Here is a 23,784-nt window from a genome sequence, read left to right as displayed (position 1 = left end):
GAAACCCAAGCTGTCTGATCTTATAGAATTGCTAAGAAATAGCCTGGATGTATTGCTCATTGTTGTACTTTCACCTCAGAGCAATAGCAGGGCAACTTTGTGTTTATTTCTATGCTTTAATAAAGGCTGATGCAGTATGTAGAGACATTTTCTTCCCCACATATGATTTGAGCTTGAGCTTGTTTAACTTGTATAAGTCTACATACAGCAAGGAAAGAATTACATTCTGCTTTTTCCTTTCTATTTCTTTTAAAATAGATCTTTATTGGAGTATAATTGCTTTACAATGGTGTGTTAGTTTCTGCTTTATAACAAAGTGAATCAGCTATACATATACATATGTTCCCATATCTCCTCCCTCTTGCGTCTCCCTCCCACCCTCCCTATCCCACTCCTCTAGGTGGTCACAAAGCACCAAGCTGATCTCCCTGTGCTATGCAGCTGCTTCCCACTAGCTAGCTATTTTACATTTGGTAGTGTATATATGTCAATGCTACTCTCGCTTTCTCCAAGTTTTGGTGAGAAACCAAAGGGCAAATCTGTAATGCTTGATACAAACCCAACTTTAGAATCAGTTCTGTACATAAACTGGGCATTCCATGTTTACGCCCGTTTCCTATGCAATTAGGAAAAACAGTTACCTTCTAAATTATACCATGTGTTGCTGTTCTGAGTAAGCATCGGTTCCAGTGGTTTCTTTGAACATTCTGCTTCTAGAATTAGATGCATCATTTGTATATTTTTTGCTTTCCTGCCTTTTGATCATTTTGGACTCTCCCTGTTTACTCCGTTGTTACGAGCAGATTTGAATTTAGTCATGAGAGTAGTTGAAAACGTGGGACCAGCATCATTTTGTGGATTAGCGAGAGAGGGTCTTACCCAGGTGTGCAAATATTATCTTTGGGACTTAGGTTCCCTATAAAATTAGCCTGGAGAAATCAATGTAGCTCTTAAAACCAAATGTCTTGCTAGTCGAGGAAACTACTTTTTTTTTTCTTTTTTTTTTTTTACCTTGCTACTACACAAAGTCTATTGTCTCTATTATTCATTGACAACTAGGGCTAGGATCCCACACAGACAGTGGAGTTCATTAATAATTGTATCATCACCTCTCAACTCAAGGTTATCCCTGTGGGTAGAATGAGAGAACAGAGAGGATTACCATTTTGCCATTTCTATTTCAAAATAGTTCATATTAAATCTTTTCTTTGGGCCAGCCAGTGTGCTCAGTTAATGAGCAGTGATCCCAGTGTGGTAGCTCATAGAGAATACATTTTTATGTGCCAGGAGAGCAGTGCTAGGGCATCTAGCCATTCCTGAAACCTCATTTTCAATTCCACGAGTAGTAAAGTGGGCCACCTCTTTACTCCCTACCTACTTCAGCTTTGCTTCTTGTGGATAAACAAATACAACATAGTTCTGCTTTGCTCAGACATTTTGGACTTTTAAGGTAAATACCAGATGACCTTTTAGGAAGGGAAGTAGGGCTGATGGGAGGCTTCAGGGAGGGGTGAGGTCTGTGGTGCTGGAGAATGCATATTTAGTGAAATCTCCAGATTTCTGAATGTTACTTCAATTTTTAACATTCAGATCCCAACAGAACAGTTATGGGGACTGGATCTGGCCCCCCAGGCTACAGAAGTAAGGCCTCTCCTAGCTATAGAATTCTCAGATTTCCTGAGTTATCTGCTAGAACCTCATGGCAGAATGAACCAAGCAAGAGTTGGAAATAATGAGCTGCATGTTCAGAAATAGAAAATCAGACTTTCAAATGCAAATACAGGTTTATCATCTTACTGTTCCACATAGGACTAAAAGAGCAACAGCTATTTAATTTTTATTTGAACCATGTTTGATTTGATGTGTCATGTAAAGTTCTGGAAATGGATCTTTTTGCTCTTCAACCATTCTTCCACACTTGAAAGTAAATATCACTATAAATATAAACACAGTTAAATATGAAATAAATTTTAGTTTATTCGATTATTATCTTTGTGAGCTAATAAAGCTTTAAAATAGAAAAAAGGAAACAGTTATTCAAAGAAAAGAAAAGTTATTAGAGATGAGCACTGGTTCCAGTTACACCTGTGTCATTACCACCTGTGTGGGAAGGCTGGGGGGCGTGCGATCATATTTAACCTCCCCAGTGCTTTAGTTCTCTCTTATAGCTGATCAGTGTCATGAACTTAGTGCCCTCTTTAGGTAAGGTTCAAACCCATAAGTGAATAGGCAAGAATCCCAAGCTTTACATAGGAAGTGTCTTATAGTTGCTATTGGCAATAACAGTATAAAATTGCTGAGAAACAGGCTTCCCTAGTGGCGCAGTGGTTGAGAGTCCGCCTGCCGATGCAGGGGACATGGGTTCGTGCCCCGGTCCGGGAAGATCCCACATGCCGTGGAGCGGCTGGGCCCGTGAGCCATGGCCACTGGGCCTGCGCGTCTGGAGCTTGTGCTGTGCAACGGGAGAGGCCACAACAGTGAGAAGCCCGCGTACCGCAAAAAAAAAAAAAAAAAAAAAAAATATTGCCGAGAATCAAAATATTGCTAGCCACAAATACCACTTTTCTCTCCCTGCAGAAATCAAAGTAAGTTTATACATAAGACCTAAAATTACTCTTGCTTTCTCATTCCCTCCTCCACCCCACCGCCCCATTTTCATAGACAACGACCCTTTCGTTTTCTTTGTTTGGCCACACAGCATGGCTCATGGGATCTGAGTTCCCTGACCAGGGATTAAACCCAGCCACAGCAGTGCAAGTGCTGAGTCCTAACCACTGGACCATCAGGGAGTTCCTGACAACTATCCTTTCTTTTCACTCTACTGTTTCTCTTTCCAGTGGGGTCCCTACAGGAGCCAGCATGAGCCAATTCCAACCTAATGTGAAATATTTCTGTTCTCTTCCTAATTATTAAACACTGTGGGTAAGACCTAGAGTACATAGTGTTACCAACCGCCCCGGGGAATTACTATTAGACCTGTTAACCAACAGCACCCCGTCTCCCCCCGGCAACCAGAGCAAATCCCAGCCAGTTCACAGGGACTCATTCTGGGTTATCCATTCTCTCCTTCAGTGACTTCCTGGCCTTAGACTTTTCTCAGGTCATTAGGATAGACTGTCATCATTCAGTCCACCTCTGGGAATCCTATTAACTATTACTTTTTCTGCTGTCCAGATTCGCCTCGTCACTTCTGGTGGTATCATTTATTCTGCTGGCTGCTGAGCGCTGCCGGGATCATCTGCATTCTTGTAGCACACGAACACTATACTGTCGATGTGATCGTTGCTTATTATATCACAACACGGCTCTTTTGGTGGTACCATTCCATGGCCAATGAAAAGGTGAGAGCAGTGACATTATCCTTGGATAATTTCTTTTCTTTAAATGCAGTGGACCCCTTTTCACACGGCGGCATTTCCAGTAGCTTAATGGGAATAACTGCCGTCGCTGCCTAAACGTGTGGTTTAGGTCAATTCACTTAAACTTATAGTAATGACTGCCTCTTAAAATAAAGAATGTCACAACTATAAATGATGTTCAAGGGTAAAAATGCTGTATAATTATAAAGCACGGTGTTTTACTAATTTCAGCTAATTTATAGGAGAATTAAAATTGAATAAAAGTTTAGGAACCTTCTCTGTGGAAGCATTGTTGTGCAGCTAGGTGAAACATGCCCTGCCCTTTTGAGGAAAAGACAGCAACTATTTTAAAAGTCTGGCAAAATGAGTAACTAATGAAGAGCTGGACTTTGTACATCTCTTGGTGATACTGTGCTCTCTGGCTTCCCTTCTTCTTTTTTTTTTGCATTACACGGGCCTCTCACTGTTGTGGCCTCTCTCGTTGCGGAGCACAGGCTCTGGACGCGCAGGCTTAGCGGCCATGGCTCACAGGCCCAGCCACTCTGCGGCATGTGGGATCTTCCCAGACCGGGGCACGAACCCGTGTCCCCCGCACCGGCAGGCAGACTCTCAACCACTGCGCCACCAGGGAAGCCCTGGCTTCCCTTCTTATCCTTCCGTATTTGTTTCTGCAGCCTCCTGTTCCTAGATGACTTTTTTTTCTTCTCCCATTCATTCTGAAAGAGCTGGTTCAGATGCCATCTCTTCTGAGAAGCCTTTCCTAACTCCTGCTCTCTGCCTCTAGTCCCAAGATGGAATGATCCCTTCTCTGTGTCTTCCTAGCCTTAGTGTATGTCCTTGGTGTTAATAGAGTTAGTCTGCGGGCCATGACTCACTTATCTTGGGATAGTCCTGCCATATTGTCTGATGCATATAATGTTGGGAGAATTTGTGAGCAACTGAAATATGTAGTTCCCCAAGGATCTAAATCCAGTTCTCAGTTAGTGGTGTTCACTAATAAATGCCCCTCCTATGGATTACTTTACTTGTCTCCGTGGCTCTGTTTCCTATTTTGTCATCTCCTATTTCCATCTTCCTTCTTCCATTTCCATCTAGATGTCTACTGACACCAATGAACCAAAATCTTCATTTTTCCCCTTAAATATGCTCAACCTTATGAGCTCTCCTTTCACTCTTCCATCTTCCTTGACCCACAGATCTGATCACTGACATATCCTGAAAATTTTTCCTCCTGGAGAGCTAGCTCTCCCACCCATTCTTGAGTCTCCAGTCTTACTGGAATTGCAGGCAGAAGATTTGCCTGAGAACTTCTCTGGTGGTCCAGTGGTTAAGACTCCGTGCTTCCAACACAGGGGGTGCAGGCTCGATCTCTGGTTGGGGAACTAAGATCACACATGCCACAGGGCACGGCCAAAAAGTAAAAAAAAAAAAAAAGAAAAGAAAAAAGATTTGCCTGAGCCACAGAGAGGGAAAGAGTGGAGGGGGTTGGAAGTGTGGCCAGAGTCCTGTCAGAGTTAGGGGAAAGGAGCAAAGACAAGCATTGCCTTGAGATCCGGATTCTGCTGCTTTCCCTGTTCAGTTACAGCAAATGACAGTTTAATTAAGAAACAAATTAGGATGCAAATTGTGAAAAATATGTCTCATTTTACTTTTTTTCTACCTTTTACAGAACTTGAAGGTCTCTTCACAGACTAATTTCTTGTCTCGAGCATGGTGGTTCCCCATCTTTTATTTTTTTGAGAAAAACGTACAAGGCTCAATTCCTTGCTGCTTCTCCTGGCCACTGTCCTGCCCTCCAGGCTGCTTTAAATGGTCTTGCAAGAAGTATTCACGGGTTCAGAAGATTGGTGAAGATAATGAAAAATCTACCTGAGGAGCAAAACAAAGGCATCAGCTCTTAGACCAAAAGAGTTATCGCTGTAACCAAAGGTATAGTTTTTTGGTTTTGTTTTTTGTTTTTTTTTGTGCTGTACGCGGGCCTCTCACTGTTGTGGCCTCTCCCGTTGCGAAGCCAGGCTCCGGACGCGCAGGCTCAGCGGCCATGGCTCACGGTCCCAGCCGCTCCGCGGCATGTGGGATCTTCCCAGACCGGGGCACGAACCCGTGTCCCCTGCATCAGCAGGCGGACTGTCAACCACTGCGCCACCAGGGAAGCCCTGTTTTTGTTTTTATTTTAGGAGAACTGATTGCTAAATGAAGCAGACCAAATTTTGTGCAAATGATTAGGAAGATGAACGAAGTATTACCCTTTGACTGGTTTTTTATTCATCCTGAGAAAGTTATATTCTCCTGCAGCTATTCATTCATTGGTCACAAGTCCTCAAACTGGGATTTTACTAATGAGCTTGTTTAAAGAGGTGCCAGAGAACATACTACTCCTTCCCTCATTCTTTCTCCACTAAAGCTCTCTACTTCAGAACTTTTTCAGGAATTTTTTTCCCTCCAAGGTCAAAAGAATTTGTTAATGTTTTAAATAAAAATCTGATATATACGGCCACTGTGTAAATAGAATCACCTAATGTTGAGAGTGATTTTTTTTTTTTTTTTTTTTTGCGGTACGTGGGCCTCGCACTGTTGTGGCCTCTCCCGTGGCGGAGCACAGGCTCCGGACGTGCAGGCTCAGCGGCCATGGCTCATGGGCCCAGCCGCTCCGCGGCATGTGGTCTTCCCTGGATCGGGGCACGAACCCGTATCCTCTGCATCGTCAGGCAGACTCTCAACCACTGCACCACCAGGGAAGCCCAGGAGTGATTTTTTAGCATTAGGCTTATCAGTGAGGGGGAGATCCATGGGTTGTGAGTGAACTTCGGGTAAACTTTGTTTCTGCTCTGTCAAGGGGAAGGTCAGGGTCAGGTCTGGGAATATGCGCTGCTGCTACCACCCAATGTACTATATCACTTTCACTTTATTATTTTTTTTAACTGATAATTTTATAACTTAAAAAAATGAACTAAGTAAATATAGTATTTGACACACCCACAGATTTTACATGTGTGTAAATATTTCATTTTAAGATCTCTGTGACAGATATACAGGAGACATGGGGCTATTTATGCTAATGAGGAGTCCTTCTGCTGTCCACCTGGTAACTTTGCACCTGTGCCCCCAGAGCAGTCAACAGTGTAGCACAGGCTGAACACACATAGCTGCATGAACTGATGCTCATGCCCTTGTGGGGAACAAGCCTGTGTTTCTCTCCCAGGTCACGCCCTGTGTGAGGTCTGTTTTAGAGCTGCAAATTGGAACTCAGAAATACAGTTGGTCACATTTCACTGAAAACCATTTCTTCCTAGTGACATTGTGCTTTATGGAAAAACCAAGATGGAATCCAAAAGTTTAATGCATCCTTGCCTTTTAGCAAGAGACTCCGTTTCTTATGTACTGGTCCTAAGGACACATACCACAATTGAGTAATTTTACTTTGACCCTAAAATTATACCACGGTGCTGCACTATAATCTATGGTTGGAATTGGTGTGTTAGTCGGTTACAGCTACTCAATAAAGGGGAATAATAGTTTCTAAAGTTCCTTCAGGTGATGCAAAAAAAAAAAGAAAAGTGGATTTTTAAAAATCTGACCAGATGTAGTGCATTATTTAATGCTGTTGAATCTTTTGGATAATTCTTGGCTTAATTTCTTTAGACTTCTAGTAACGGTAGGAAAAAATTTAAGGTCACAAAGTCATCAACACTAGTCAGAGAGTGGAGAGGCCAGGGGGGCTGGTAGGAGGCAGTTACATTTATACTGAAGGTGAAAATTTCTCCCCACTTAGAATGAAAAACATCCCTAAACTTGTCATTGTAAACAAGTCGGCCTTGATTCGGTACACAAAATTGACCTTTAAATTGTTGGAGAGAAGCACAGTACAGATCTGTTCAGAAGGGTCATCATCCTTTGGTGCTAAAATTCTGTATATGTTTTCAGTATGGCTCTTTCTCTGTGTAAAAAAGAAACACTAAAGGTTGAATTCAAAGGCAGAAAGACAGACTAATCTGGTTATTCACAACAAGAATTGAAACCCTAAACATCCTTGGCAGGCTTTGGAATGCAAGAAGTTTTTCTGGTATTTATTATATTAAGTAAGTCAGTAAGAAACATGTGTAGCTTACCTGCTGTGTTTAGCTATAATTCTACATAATTTTAACTTATTTTCATTTGTTAAATATTGACATCTGCGATAAGACAATGTGTTCTACTTGAAAACACTGATTTTAAATTTCTTTTGTCTAATTGTGAGGAAAAGTATCTGATACGGAAGCCTGGGTTTTGCTCTCCTAACATTGGTGTATTCCTTGAGCCTCGAATTCAAATAAAACAACCTGCTATACCTTAGAGCCTTATTCAGCTGCATCTTAGATAACCCAGTCTTCTTCAAATTAAGTAAGGAAAGGTGTTTAACCTTTAAAAATCATGGAGATCCTTGATTGTTGGAGATCCTTGAAAACAGTATAAACCTTGCATTTTAGTCAAATAATCCTGTTTTGTTTTGTTTTTTTCACATAATACCATCACCTTTTAAAGAACTTTAAAAACATCTATGACCCCATTTGTGGACACTACTGCTCCCGTGTTCTTTACATGTATATGTCATAGCTCTCTAATAAATGCTGTGGAAGCATGTGCTATGAAAATAAGGGGGGTGGGGAATATCAAAGTTTCAAGATGGGAAAATAAAAAACCCACTTACATTTAGAAAAGCAAACTTCAGTTTCAACCCAACATGCCACTTTGGGATATAAAACATAAACAATTACTAGACTTACTGTGGTGATCATTTCACAATATATACAAGTAAATCATTATGTTGTATACCTAAAATTAATATAATGTTATATGTCAATTATACCTTGATTAAAAAATCATAATTATGAGCTTGCCTTTTGAAACAATAAATTTTTGGAACTCCTTTTCCTTGCTAATCAATCTATAAGATCTTATTCGTTATCCTTGTTTTTGTAAGCCAGTGCTCCTGTTTGAAGCTTTTTCTGTGATTAAGTCCTCGGTGCAGTATTTCTATAATAATTTCTGTAAATGATGCCACATTTTTTTCTAAATTCTTTCAAATGAAAATAAATTCCTTTCAGATTCTATTTTTTTTGATCTCCTCCACTAGCTCTGAAAATAAAGCCTTCTTACCTACTCGGTTCCACCCAAAGTAATTTAGAATTTGTTATTTAATTTACTGGCATCTTGGGAAACAAGTTTTGCTGTGGAAGGAAAGTGGTAGTGAACTAGCCCGAGTTTCTAGTCTTGGTTGATGGATGACATCGCAAAGGTTCTTTGCTGTATAGCAGTGCCCCCTTGTGGAAATACCTTATATGACTTGGAACACAAACGCCACTTTTTAAAGTGTATTTTCGAGTTTTGAAAGGCATTTTAAAAATTATTTTTGTCAATAATCTGAAAGCATCATGCAAAAGGATAATTATTTTAAAGGCATTTTAAACCTTTCCCAAAGGGAAAATGTGCTTAGGTCACAGGGGGTTGCGATTCTAATCTTTTATAAGTTTGATCAAAGAAAACTTGCGGACCGTTTTTACCTCTCACCATCACAATCATTAATGTCTCCCTTTATAACTGCCTATACTTTGTTTACTTTGAAACACCAGGTTGGCTGTCTTTCTTATGTGTGTGTGTGTGTGTTTTTTACGTGCTAGAACTCACGCAGTTTCTTTTTCAGTCGAGAGTTCACATCTTGTTCCTTGAATATTTTGAACACTTCTTTTAAAATTCTTTTATAAAATGTTTTTGTTTTGCACTGTAAAACTGATTAAAAGTTTAAGCTGGTCTTAACACACTCACTTCTGTAGTGTAAGGAAGTATGAGAAGGAATTTCTTAATAACTGAGTTTACATGGTTAAATCACGCCTATTATAGTTAATATGCCCTGTGTTAAAGGCTTTTCTATTTGTATGTATAGAGTCCTTTTTATTAATGTCATTGTGTTGCAATAATTTAACTCCTTTGACTTACTTGCTAAAAATATTTCTTCTATTAAGAAGTGCTCTTGACTTCAATACCTAAACACTGAAAATCATGTCAAAAGGTACCCAAAGATAAGTTTTTATATAGATACACATCTTATAAGTTGTGATTTATTTTATGATTCATTTATCTAAATATGTTGTGTTCTGAATGAATCATGAATGAGAATAGTTCTTTATTGTGGAATTATTTAAAACTGTCCTTTAAAAGAAAAAGAAGAAACTATAAACATATAAGTTAATCTAGTTGCCAAGGTGGAATTCATTATTTAATTTACCTCCTATGCAATGATTAATGCTGCAAAATGTATGATTATGTTAGAGTATATTCACAAAAGAAATATTATTACAAGGTTTGAGAGGTAGCCAATTGCATCTTTTGGAAATTTCCTGTACTGTTTCAATGTGTTAAGTGCCTTGTTGTAAAGTAAAATTTTAAGTCTAGAATTCATTATTTTCCTGACATATATTTTTCATTATCATATATACTGTATATTATTGTAATAGTTTTATTAAATGCTTAAGTTTTAATTAAATATGTAAATTTCAGAAGCTCTTTTCCCCTACCCACCAGTACCTTAATCATTGGTCTATCATATGGGATTTGAATTCAGGTTCTTTTTTTAAAATGGGGAAATTATCTTAGTTTAGAAATATGTTTTCCATGCTTGTGCATTTGTGTTTATAAAAACATTTCAGGAGGAATTTAAGAGTGTAACTATAGTTTGTACTTCAAAATGCCATTTTACATTTTAAGTGCCTAATTGTTAGTTAAAACTAATTTATGTTTCTATTCTAAAGAGAATATGTCTACTTGGTTTCTAATCTCTTTGGCTTTGCTTAAAAAAATAAAAGAGCAAGGGCCTATACTTTGTATTTACCCAATAAACCACCATGACATCGACAGTCTTTTCAAAATCAGTATTGCTGTTTTTTTAATTAATAAAATTGTTTTCTTTAAAGATTTGTAAAAAACATTTAGTTTTTAAGTAGTTATTAAAACCACAAGAGGGTTATTTTCTTCAAGCACTGTTTTTTTGGGGGGGTTTTTTGTGGGGTTTTTTTGCGATACGCGGGCCTCTCACTGTTGTGGCCTCTCCCGTTGCGGAGCACAGGCTCCGGACGTGCAGACTCAGCGGCCATGGCTCACGGGCCCAGCCGCTCCGCGACACGTGGGATCCTCCCGGACCGGGGCACGAACCCGTGTCCCCTGCATCGGCAGGCGGACTCCCAACCACTGCGCCACCAGGGAAGCCCCAAGCACAGTTTTTTAAATAATCTGATAACCTTCAATTAATGGCACACTAAATAAACTGGAGTGTGTTATTTTACCCACCCTTGGATTTAAGGTGAGAAATAATTCACAACAATATAAGGTCATTCATGGAGAAAGATAAAGTCAGTTACCAGTTCCATGATTCTCATTCTCTTTGTTCACAGAGGGGCAAATATCATTAATTCTTCAAGGAAAGCATTCTCTGTGTCACTCAGTTGTGAAAGAAATGTCATCTTCTTCCTTCACAAAGGGGCACCAGGGTATGGCCTCAACCAGACTTTAGTAGTCATTGCAGCAGTAGATCGCTGTAAGTTGTTTTTGGACCCCCTGAGTAAAAATGAAAGCATGACCCTCAAAGACAAATTTACTAAAAGAAACTCAGTGGGATGAGGGGACAAGGATAAGATAATATGGTTCAAAGATCAAGTTGTTGGATAATCCAGGTTTATTTGGATTATCTGGAAACGATAGAGGATAAATCACAGTAGTCTTTCTGCCACCTCCACCCAGGTCTTGGATGAAAAGGTTGTCCCATCCTCCTGTTTGAAACAATGGCTTGCTGATTTTTCTGGCCAGAGCCTCAAAGACTGCCCTTATTATCTCCAATGTATTATACAAGGAACTAATGTGATGCCTCACAAACCTTGACACCTAACATTTCATTTCTTCTAATAAAATTTGTAAGAATATCAGGAGCATAAACTAGATTACTCACCGACACGTTAGAGCAATAGTGGATTATGTACTACTGTGTGTCTATACAATGCATATTCAATTCATACGTGGCAGGTTGTAATGAGACATCACATTTTACTGTTTTTATGCTTGACATACATTCTTGACTCTTCACAAAACCCCACGAGGTAGGCAAGGAAAGAGTTGGTAACCCCATTTGTGAGATGAAGGAACTCGGAAGTGTTAGGGCTGCAACCTGAATTTTGGTTTCTCTGTTTTGCTACCTTCCTGTGATAATTACTGTGGGTCCCCATCACTGTTCAGAGTTTGTTGTTGTCACTGTTGTTGAGTGTTTTGGGGGGGGAGTTTATTCCCTTATCAGCCAGTTAGTTTGTTGAGAGGGCAGCTGGTTGTTGGAACAGGTTCTTTGTCAAATGCTACCGATTTTTCCTGTAGTTGGAATTTACTACATTTCAGAGGGGAGAAAAGTCAATTCTTCTAGTGCAAAATGGCCTTGAAAGCAAAAGAATCCCCAAGTGTTTGAGCTTTCAACTTTGTTAGAATAAAGCTAACTCGTTGCAAGTATCACTTATAGGATAGTAGGTAATCATGTACCTTAGCCTTACACAAGTTGGGGTGGGGGGAGAACCAAAGTGCATAAGGTTTTATCTCTAAATGTGACTCTCAGGGATTATTCCCAAGGGAATGTCAAAAGGCAGGAGAGATACAATGACCTGTTTTCAAAGGATAGCAAAGTTCTGAGGAAATGGAACGGAGTCTTGGGACACACTGTAGTCTGGATTGATGCTGGGCTCCCCAAGGGACCAAAGTGAAGCTATAGGATTGTTTGGTCCTGGTGTGAACTGGTGAGTTCTCTGTGCTAAAAATCTGTCCAACCTGTGCCCTTGCTTCTGATCAAGTTTCTGGGCATGCTTTACTTCAGTTCTTATATCCAAGAAGTTATCTCTTTTTCTTCCTAAGTTCCTTAAAATCATGTGTTTATTTGGATAAAGAAAAAAGAAGCCACTACTCTTGAGAAGCTGCCATGGATCAGGCACTGTTCCTTGGTTTCCTCTTGTTTAAAGCCAGGTGAATCTCATTATGCTCTTTTTTGCACTTGAGGGAACTCCAGACTCAGAGAGCTAAATATAGTACAAGGAGCCCCACTGGCTGATTGGCACACAATTGCCCAAAGCCCATAATTTTCCCACCATATTAATGGGATGGAAGAATCACCTGCCATGGGAGGAATGCAGGAGAGGAAGAATTGCCTCTTCCAGAAATCTTTTGACAACCAAGTTTTGTGCTGTTGAGAGCAAAGTTATGGAGGGCTTGAGCTTGAGCCCTGTAAGATTCTTTGACCCACATTCAGAAGATTTCCTGTCTCCACCTTAACTCTAGTCCTTTCGTCTATAAATATGCTCTTTCCTCTTTATATCCTCATGCCCTATTACTGACGTGTGATGAAGGGGGCAAAACCCAGTTGCCCCGTCATTCCTCTCCTGTCATCACACACCTGCCTCTGGCCAATGGCAGGGGCTCTGGGTCTGTGAGGAGACTGAGCCCCCAGAGCACACATCCCAGGTCCCCAAGCACACAGGGTTTTGCAGGGAGGAAGTGATACTTTTGAACATATTTTGTATTACATCTGGTCAGTTTCCCAGTCCATGGGTTGAAGGGAATGTTTACATTTGACACCAGGGGAAAGACATTTCCCTGCTGTCTGCGTGGGTTTAAGCCGTTTTAACAAAATACCATAAACTGGGTGGCTTAAACGAAAACGTTTAATTTCTCACAGTTCTGTAGGTCGGGAAGTCCGAGGCCAGGGTGCCAGCATGGTCAGGTTCTGGTGAGGGCCCTCTTCCTGGTTTCCTCCCCTGTGGGACCCATGGAGGAGTGAGAGCTCTAGTGTCCTTCTCTTCTTCTAAGGACACTAATCTCATCACCCTCCTGACCTCCTCTAAACCCAATTACCTCCCAAAGACAACTTCGCATACAATCCCCTATGGGTTAGGGTTTCAACGTAATGGATTTTCACGGGGACACAAACATCATGTAGTCCACAACACCTGGGTTTCTTGATTTTATACAAATACATCTTTTAAAAGCAAAGTGCACTTTTTTGTGCAAGATCTTAAGCTCTTTGGGTCCTGTGGCTTTTGGCAATCTGTGAGCCTGTCTCTGCAAGGCACTTTCCCATTGCTTCGGTGCACAGTGCCCTCTGTCCTGGTCAGGCTGCTCTCATCCCGGTCCTCTGTGCTGCAGCTCCCAGTCCAACCACGTGAGGTGCTTCCCCCAACCAGACTATCACCTGTGTACCCAGGAAGGCAGTGTGACATGGTGGCCCTGTGCTCTCTGGGTCTGAATCTCGGTTCTTCCAGTGCTGGCTGGATGTGGAAGACGTCAAACAAGTTGCCTAACCTCTGTGCCTCGGTTTCTTTATCAGTGGGATGGAAATAATAATAGTCCATGTCTCACAGAATTGTTGGGAAGACTAAAGATGTTGTTATAAGATACACATTCGGTTAAGTGTTAGCCAAATTCAGTTAAATATTTTAGGTACCATAGTTCTAGCTCTGAAATTATTCACGTATCAATATATCCAGATCTTGCTTGTCCTGAAAGTTCAGCTGAAGTCTCATCTCCTGAAAACTTTACCTTGCTTCTCTGAATCTGAGTTCCTCCCTAAAAGATACATACAAACTAATTGTCAAAATGTGAGATACACTCACTGATATAAGATTTTTAAAAATATGTCCTATTAACATACCAAATTTCCTTAAGAGAAGGAATTGTCTTAGTATTCATTCCAGTGTCTAATAAAGTTCTTATCACATACAGCAAATATTTGTTGAATGAGTTTTTTTAAATATCATCATTTGTGTTTGGAATATTAACAGAATTTATGAGGCTTTGATGAAAAGGAAATTGCCCGTCATGCCTCTAAATAATTTGCTTTAAAATAATTGAAGCACTTATCAAATCATCAGATGTTTATAACTTAAATGTTTTAGTAGCCATCATATTATATGTATTTTGTGAGATTTTAGCCAAAAATATGGATTGAAAAATAAAGGCTGAAGTGGAAAATCCTAAGACTAGGTTTAATTCCTAAGCAAGTTACTTTACCTTTCTGAATCATCATGTCCGTCCCTTCTGTAAAATGAGAGTGAAGAAACCTACCTCCCAATGTCATGGTGAGGATTGGAGATAATGTTTAGTAAAGCACTTGATACTACCTGACTCATTAATATATATTCAAGTCTAATCAGAAAATAAATTCATGGGATTTTAAAACTTTTAAATTTTATTGGAAGGAATTTTAGAATTTTTAAATTGCAAGGATTTAGAATTTTCTACTTAATACAAGACATATGTTTGTCACACTATACAAGCTTTTGGATTTCAGTTGGGAACAATGTCAGGTGTTCAAGCTTATGTTTCCAAAGCCTCCACTCTGCCTCTTCCCCACATTTTGTACACTAATCAGATGCATGAATTGTTTTGCTGTATCTCTCCAGAAACATCCAGAAAAATGAGTGATGAACTGCTAGTATGGAAACAGTTTTTTCTAATGCAAAAGGACAGTTCATTCAAAGAGGTAAACTGTGGCTTGCCCTTGACCATTGAATTAAGGGTGATTATCCCGGTCATAAGTAGCTACAGCTGGTCCATCACAGTGGGGTTATATGTCTGGTACAATGTTGAACTACCAACAAAGTTACTAGATTTCACCAGAAACTCATCTAGTGACCTGACTTTTGAATGACCTGCCTATATATTGGGGGAACACCAGAGTTTGGGCAAGTGCCAAAAGGTCTTAAGATTAAAGAGAGTTAAGCTCAAAAGCAGAAAAAGTTGTTAAAGGCTCTTTTGCTATACGACAGCCTTTCCAAGAGGAGTGTTGAGAAATCTGCTTCTGGAGCTATTTAAAATGAATTGTCCAAACAGAAAAATTCACAAAAATATGAGAATTAGGCAATATACTCTTTTAAAATTTTTTTATTTAATTTATTTATTTTTGGCTGCATTGGGTCTTTGTTGCTGTGTGGGCTTTCTCTAGTTGCGGCGAACGGGGGCTACTCTTTGTTGCAGTACGCGGGCTTCTCATCACGGTCGCTTCTCTTGTTGTGGAGCACGGCCTCTAGTCGCTTGGGCTTCAGTAGCTGTGGCACGCAGGCTCTAGAGCAGAGGCTCAGTAGTTGTGGTGTACAGGCTCCAGAGTGCAGGCTCAGTAGTTGTGGTGCACAGGCTTAGTTGCTCCGCGGCATGTGGGATCTTCCCAGACCAGGGCTCGAACCTGTGTCCCCTGCATTGGCAGGCAGATTCTTTTTTTTTTTTTTTTTTTTTTGCGTTGCACGGGCCTCTCACTGTTGTGGCCTCTCCCGCTGCGGAGCACAGGCTCCGGACGCGCAGGGCCAGCGGCCATGGCCCACGGGCCCAGCCGCTCCGCGGCATGTGGGATCCTCCCGGACCGGGGCACGAACCCGTGTCCCCTGCATCAGCTGGCGGACTCTCAACCACTGCGCCACCAGGGAAGCCCGGCAGGCAGATTCTTAACCACTGCACCGCCAGGGAAGCCCAACCAATACACTCTTAACTAACGGGTCAAGAAAGAAGTCACAAGGGAGATTTGAAAATACTTTGAGACAAATGACAATGAAAAAAAAAAAACACCACCAAAATGTATGGGATGCAGTGAAAGTGGTGCTGAGAGGGAAATTTATAATTACAAATACATACATTACAAAGAAAGATTTCAAATCAATAACCTACCTATAGTTCTTAAGGAACTGGAGAAAGAGAAGCAAACCTACACCCAAAGTTAGCAGACAGAAAGAAATAAAAGTTAAAGTAGATATAGGGAATAGAAAAACAACAGAGAAATCAATGAAGCCAAAAGTTGCTTCTTTGAGAAGACCAACAGAATTGACAAATATTTAGCTAGACTGACTAAGGAAAAAGAGAAAGAAGGCTCAAATTACTGAAGTCAAAATGGAAGTGGGGACATTACTACTTGATTTTATAGAAATAAAACATTTGTAAAAGACTATGAATAATTGTAAGCAGACAGATTGGATAACTTAGATGAAATGGACAAATTTCTAGAAGCATGAAGCCAGCCAATACTGAATCATGAAGAAACAGAAAATCTAAATAAACCTTTAATAATGAGAATTGAATTAGCAATCAAAAATCTCCCAACAAAGAATAGCCCTGGACCAGATGGCTACACTGGTGAATTCTACCAAATATTTAAAGAATCAACACCAGTCTTTCTCAGTCTCTTCCAGAAAATTGAAGAGAATACTTCCTAACTCACTCTGTGAGGCCAGAATTACCCTGACACCAAAGCCAAACAAAGGCACTATGAGAAAAGAAAACTTCACACCAATATACCTTATGAATATTGACATAAAAAGAAACAACATATTAGCAAAACCAAATTCAGCAGAATATTAAAAGGACTATACACCATGACCAAGTGGGATTAATTCCTAGAATGCAAGGATGATTCAATACACGAAAATCAATCAATATAATACACTACTTTAACAGAATGAAGGGGGAAAATAACATGATCATTTCAATTGATACAGAAAAAGCATTTGGCAAAATTTAACACCCTTTCATGATAAAAAAAAAAAGAAAACCTCAATAAACTAGGAATAAAAGGAAACGACTTCAACATAATAAATGGTATATATGAAAAACCCACTGCTAACATCACACAATGCTTTTCCTCTAAGATCAGGTAAAAGACAAGGATGTCTGCTTTCATCACTTCAGCATAGTATTGGAAGTTCTAGCCAGAATAATAAGGCAAGAAAAAGAAAGAAAGAGCATCCAAATTGAAAAGGAAGAAGTAAAATTAACTCTGTTCAAAGATGATACAATCTTATATGTAGAAAACCCCCACACATAAACTATATTTAGCTCAAATAAATGACTTCAGTGAAGTTGCAGGATATAAAGTCAAAAGACAAAAATCAGTCACACTTCTGTATACTAACAATGAACAATCTAAAAAGGAAATTTAGAAAACAATAGCATTTGATTTACAATAGCATCATTTGATTTACAATAGCATCAAAAAGAAAAAATAGGAATAAATTTATCCAAGGAGGTGAAAGATTTGTATACTAAAAAGTATAAAACATTACTGAAAGAAATTAAAGAATACCTAAATAAATGGGAAGACATTCCATGCTCATGGATTGGAAGACTTAATATTAAGATGATAATACTACACAAAGCAGTCTACAGATTCAATGTAATCTATATTAAAATTTCAATGGTGTTTTTTACAGAAAAAGAAAAGCCCATCCATAGGTTTATATGAAGTCCCGAGGGACCAAAACAATAACAAAACTGTAGCCAAATGGTTCGTCCATATAGCCAAATTTGCCAGAATGGCCAAAACAATCTTGAAAGGAGAAATAGTTGGAAACCTCAAACTTTCTAATTTTGAAACTTACTATAAAGTACAATAGTCAAAACACTGGTACTGGCAAAAGGATGAACATACAGACCAATGGAACAGAATGGAGACCCCCCAAAATAAACCCATGCATTTCTGGTCAATTTTTGGCAGAGGTTCCAAGAGCATTCAGTGGGGGAAAAGACAAGTGTTAATAGTCCTAGAAAAACTGGATATCCACATGCAGAAGAATGAAGCTGGACCTTTAGCATATACCACACACAAAAATTAACTTGAAAAGTGAATCAAGACCTAAATTTAAGAGCTAAAACTATAAAACTCTTAGAACAAAACAGTTCTAAGTGAAAATCTTCAGGACCTTGGATTAGACTGTTTTCTTAAGTATGACACCAAAAGCACAGGCAATGAAAGAAAAAAATTACATAAATTGGACTTAATCAAAATTAAAAACCTTTGTGCATCGAAGAACAATGTCAAGAGAGTGAAAAGACAATCACAAAATGGGAGAAAGTATTTGCAAATCATATATCTGATAAGGGATAAGCATCCAGAATGTATAAAGAACTCCTACAACTCAAAAATGACAAAACACCCCAATTCAAAAATAGGCAAAGGATTTGAATAGACATTTCTTTAAAGAATATATACAAATGGCACATAAATATATACAATGAAAGCACATGAAAGGAATCTCAGCGTCATTAGTCATTAGAAAAATGTAAATCAAAGCCACAATGGGATACCACTTCATACTCATTAGGATGGCTATTATGAAAAAATAAAAAGAACAGCAAAATAACAAGTGTTGGTAAGGATATAGAGAAATTGGAGCCCTCATCATTGCTGGTAGGAAAGTTAAAACTGGTACAGCTACTGTAGAAAAAGCTTGGTGATTCCTCAAAAAGTTGAACATGGGGTTACTATATGATTCAGCAATTCCATCCCTAGATATATACCTGAAAGAACTGAAAGCAGGGGCTCAATCAGATATTCATATATCAATGTTCATCACAGCATTATTCACACGAGCCAAAAGTGGAAACAACCCAAATGTCCATCGATGGATGAATGGATAAACAAAAGGTAGTATGTGCATACAGATGGCCCCTAACTTATGATGGTTCAATTTAAGATTTTTTGACTTTACAATGGTGCGAAAGTGATATGCCTTCAGCAGAAACCATACACTGAATTTTGGATTTTGATCTTTTCCTGGGCTAGCGACATGTTATAGTACTCTCTGGGGACACTGGGCAGCAGCAAGCAGCTGCAGCTCTCAGGCAGCCATGCAATCGCAGGGGTAAGCAACCGATAAATGTACAACCATTCAGTATCAGACACCCTTTCTGCTTTTCACTTTCAGTACAGTAGTCCAAAAATTACATGATTTTGCCCAACTGTAGGCTAATGTAAGTGTTCTGAGCATGTTCAATGTAGGTTAGGCTAAGCTATGATGTTTGGTAGGTTAAGTGTATTAAATGCACTTTCGACTTAGTGTTTTCAACTTAGGATGGGTTTATGGTTTATCAAGATGTAACCCCATCATAAGGAGAGGAAGATCTGTACAATGGAATATTATTTTCAGCCATAAAAAGGAATGTAATTCTGAGATGTGCTACAACATGGATAATCTTTAAAACATTATGCTAAGCAAAATAAGCCAGACACAAAAGAACAAATATTGTATGATTCCACGTATATGTGGTATCTAGAATAGGCACTTCAGAGAGACAGAAAGTAGAATAGAAGTTACCAGGGGCTGGGGGAGATAGGGAGTTATTGTTTAATGGGTACAGAGTTTCTGTTTGGGATTATGAAAAAGTTCTGGAAATAGATAGTGATGGTAGTTATACATCACTCTGAATGTCCTTAATGCCACCGAATTGTAAACTAAAAATGGTTAAAATGGTAAATTTTGTTATGTAAATTTTACCACAATAAATAAAAACAAGCCCCTCCATATTTATTCCAGCATAATTTTAGTAGAAATTAGAAATAACCTAGATATTTGTTAACAGAGGATTGGGCTAACATTGTGACATACCTGTATGGGTTTCTTGATAGTCTTGCTTTCACCTCTGCCCCTTTACAGAGCAGCCAAAATGATTCTATTAAAACATCAGCGTTAAATGAGAAGAGCAGGTTAGTGAACTAAATGCATAGTATGATGCCATTTATTGGGCCGCGGGGGAAATCTATATAAGCATAAAAGAAATCTGAGAGGAGATATATCGTACTTTTTTTGTTGTTTTTTTTTGCGGTATGTGGGCCTCTCACTGTTGTGGCCTCTCCCATTGCGGAGCACAGGCTCCGGATGCACAGGCTCAGCGGCCATGGCTCACGGGCCCAGACGCTCTGCGGCATGTGGGATCCTCCTGGACCAGGGCACGAACCCGTGTCCCCTGCATCGGCAGGCGGACTCTCAACCACTGCGCCACCTGGGAAGCCCCATTCATACTTTTAACAGAGGTTATCTCCAGGTGGTAGAAAGGCAAAGTGCATGCATGTGTGTGTGTGTGTGTGTGTGTGTGTGTGTGTACTTTGTTCTATGTAGCAACAGCCTTAGTACCAGTTCTGCTTCTTGGTATTTATCTTACTGAAATAATCCAAAATGTATATATCACATTATTGTTCATAATAGCATAAAAACTGAAAATAGCCTGTGTTGACAATAGGATATCTGTCAGATAAATTTTGAAATATTCCTAAATACTGAACTAGACTTTTAAAAGTCCAGAAGTCAACAAATAATGGCCTGCAGAATAAGTCCAGCTGTTGTCTTTTTTTTTTAATAAATAAAGTTTTACTGAAATATGGCCATGACCATTTATTTACATATTGTCTATGACTACTTTCCTGCTTCCATGGCTCAACTGTACTGTTGTGACAGACCAAATTGCTGGCAAACCTAAAATATTTACTATTTGGCCCTTTTTGGAAAAAGTTGCTGAATCCTTGGACTAGAATATAGTAATTAAAAATGATCTGTGGGAGAAAAACATGGAAAATGTTAATGATATATATACATAATATACATATCCATGGTTATAAATTAAACTATTTATAAAGATTAAAGATACCATAGATATATGTGTAAAAAGGCTGGAAGGACACATACAGAAATGTTATAAATTACTTCTGGGTGGAAAAAAATAAAAAGGTGATTATTATTTCCTCTTTTACAGTTTCTTGCATTTTCAAATTTTCTACAAAAACTATGTATTGCTATTTTTTGAATCAGAATAAAAAATCAACTTTCAAATATCTGGTTTGCTTTCCTAAAGGAAAGAGTAGGTCATCTTTCACAGTCTTTCCTAAAACGTGATGCTTTGTGAGACTTGGAAATGAGACTTCATTATTAGGCAAAGGGCCAAGCATGCTTACCGCCACCAGGAAGTAAAAACCCTATGCTTTGCTGAGGCAAACAGGTTATACTTTACCTTGTAAATGCACTTTATTTTTTCAGATTGTATTGACTAAGTATGTTATTAATCCAAGGGTCCAAGTTCAAGGTCCTGACAATCTACTTAAGAAGGTGAATCTTAGGGACTGGAGGTATTTTAGAATCCTTGTGTTAAGCTCCCTCATTTTACTATGAAGAAAAAGTCAAGTTGGAAAGGTTAACAACCTGTCCCTGTTAGATCTGGGCAGACTCCTGTTTGGTTTCCACGCTGAATTCTGCAAAATAAATGGAAGTAAATGAGGGAGAAGAAAGGAACATGGATTCCAGCAATGCTTCGGCTTACATAAAAATCAAAGTCAGGAGTCCGTAACCATTATGGCCAGGCTAATTAAAGTAAGTGTATGTTTATTTTTTTAGAGGAATGTTACTCTAACCATTTCCCCTTCTATCCCTCTTTATTTACATACTAAACTACTAGTCACTGTTGTTATAATAACAGTATATCACATAACTGTTACTGTGGGCATACATTTCACAATAGGTAGCTAAGTCTTCTTACTTCACCATGTCTTTTCCTTCTAAGATATTGGATTTTATTTTTTTAATTTGTTCTACTGAGATAAAATTTACCTTGAGTGAAATGCACAGTTCAGTTTTGACAAATGCCTATGCTCAAGTAACTAACACCCCAATCAAGACATAAAACATTCCCACCACCTGGGAAAAATGTCTCATGTCCCTTCCCAGTCAATCCTGCCCTCTGTCCTGATATATATCACTATGAGTTAGTTGTGCCTTTCTAGAACTTCTTATAAATGCAATTCTTCAGTATGTAGTCTTTTGGGTCTGGCTTTTTTACTCAGCATAATGTTTTTTTTGAGAATCATCATGCTGAGGGGTGTATGATAACATTCCTTTTCATTGCTGACCAGTCGTCTAGTTTACAAATATATCACAGTTTCCTCCGTCCTCCTCTTTTGTTGAAGGACACCTGGATAGTTTCCAGTTTGGTCATTAAACAAAAAATTTCTTCTGATCCTGGAACCTCTTTGTCCAAATAAAAAGTTTTGAAAATTGGATTTTGTTACTTTGGAGATTCTGCCTTCCACCGATACATTTCAGGGTCCTTCCTCCCTTCATCTCCTCTCCAGGAAAATCATAATACATTCAACTAGAGAAGAATGATATGGGTAATATTGAAGATAGGCAAGTTTATTTGTTCATCATACAAGTCCTAAAGGCTGAATATAGAAAACAAATTAATATCCTGGCCAGTCTCACAATCTAATTTTGGAAAGGGCAGGTAAAGCTGCAAGGGGTGAAAAAGTGAGACAATACGGCCAACCCATAGAGTTAAAAGCATTGTCAGGGCCCAAAAGTAATTATTACAATTACAGCTTGTACTTAGCGAGCCTGAGCTAAATGCTAGACATTGTGCTAATTACTCCATCCAATATTTACGCTTGATGTAGGAACATTTGTTATCCCAGTTTCATGTAGGGTACATGGACGCTCAGAGCGTACATGAGGAAGTACCTAACACTATATGTAGAAGACACTCAAAGGAGTATATATGGAGCAAATCATAGGAATTTAAAGGAAATGAAGGGATTAATTTTTAAATGGCTAGTGGAGTTGTGCCACTAAATAAATAATTAGCATTTCAACTTTCTCTTCTCATTAGCATTTTGCAAACTCTTCTTAAGCCATAAGCCCTCTCTGTTCATGCTCACTGACTCTGGATGGGTATACTGTGTAGCATTCACCTCCCAGGGAATTACCAGCCGGCTGGACAATTGTAGTCTTACAGAGTAATTTAACACCTCTCTCTTTTAACACCACTCTTTTTTTTTTTAATTTTTTATGTATTTTTTCTTGGCTGCGTTGGGTCTTCATTGCCACGTACAGGCTTTCTCTAGTTGCGGCAAGCGAGGGCTACTCTTCGTTGCGGTGCGCGGGCTTCTCATTGTGGTGGCTTCTCTTGTTGCGGAGCACGGGCTCTAGCTGTGCGGGCTTTTGTAGTTGTGGCATGCGGGTTCAGTAGTTATGGCTCACAGGCTTAGTTGCTCTGTGGCATGTGGGATCTTCCTGGACCAGGGCTGGAACCCGCGTTCCCTGCATTGGCAGGCGGATTCTTAACCACTGTGCCACCAGGGAAGCCCAACACCACTCTTGATAACAAAATAATAGTACAGATATTTTGGATATCTGTACTATCTGTACTGTTACCAACAATTCTGGCTGAAATCCATGTACAGCAAGAAGGATTCCAGTGAGAAAGCAAGTGGTTTAAAATTATCTTTGGGGATTCAATTTTAAAATGTTTTCCTTAATGCCCTTGTCTTCCTTTCCCTCTCTCCCCAGCCCAAAGATCTTTTAGTATTCTCTTCCTTTACTGCTACTGATTATTATATTATTCATCTATTTAAAATAGGAAGGATGGAGCAGAAAGTATTCCTTTTTCTGGCAAGAAAGCCCTGAATAGCATTTGGGGAAATTCATCCCTAAGAAGCACTGGATGAGCTATGTGGTTTCATGTTTAAAATAGTTTATCCATAGTATGTATTATGAACAATGTAGCTTCTTCTATTAGTTTGCAAGGGCTGCCATTACGAAGTACTACAGACTTATTTCCTCACAGTTCT

At 39.1% G+C, this 23,784-nt stretch overlaps 1 protein-coding gene across 7 annotated transcripts in view; it reads left to right on the top strand.

Moving 5' to 3' along the window:
- SGMS2 (sphingomyelin synthase 2) overlaps positions 1-10,249 on the top strand; it is an 89,478-nt gene extending 79,229 nt beyond the window's left edge. For all 7 annotated transcript variants that reach the window (XM_082600604.1, XM_082600606.1, XM_082600605.1 and 4 more), the window contains 2 exons: positions 3,175-3,341; positions 5,029-10,249. In XM_082600604.1, the coding sequence (XP_082456730.1) occupies positions 3,175-3,341; positions 5,029-5,232 (371 nt within the window). In that variant the 3' untranslated portion in view covers positions 5,233-10,249. The remainder of the gene's footprint in view (positions 1-3,174; positions 3,342-5,028) is intronic.
- The last annotated feature ends 13,535 nt before the right edge of the window (positions 10,250-23,784 follow it).

The sequence above is a fragment of the Mesoplodon mirus genome, assembly GCF_964341445.2.
Source record: "Mesoplodon mirus genome assembly, chromosome: 2".
In the NCBI taxonomy this organism is placed as follows: Eukaryota; Metazoa; Chordata; class Mammalia; order Artiodactyla; family Ziphiidae; genus Mesoplodon; species Mesoplodon mirus.
The sequence above is the reverse complement of the archived record's forward strand: the minus strand, read 5'-3'. Positions and strand labels throughout refer to the sequence as shown.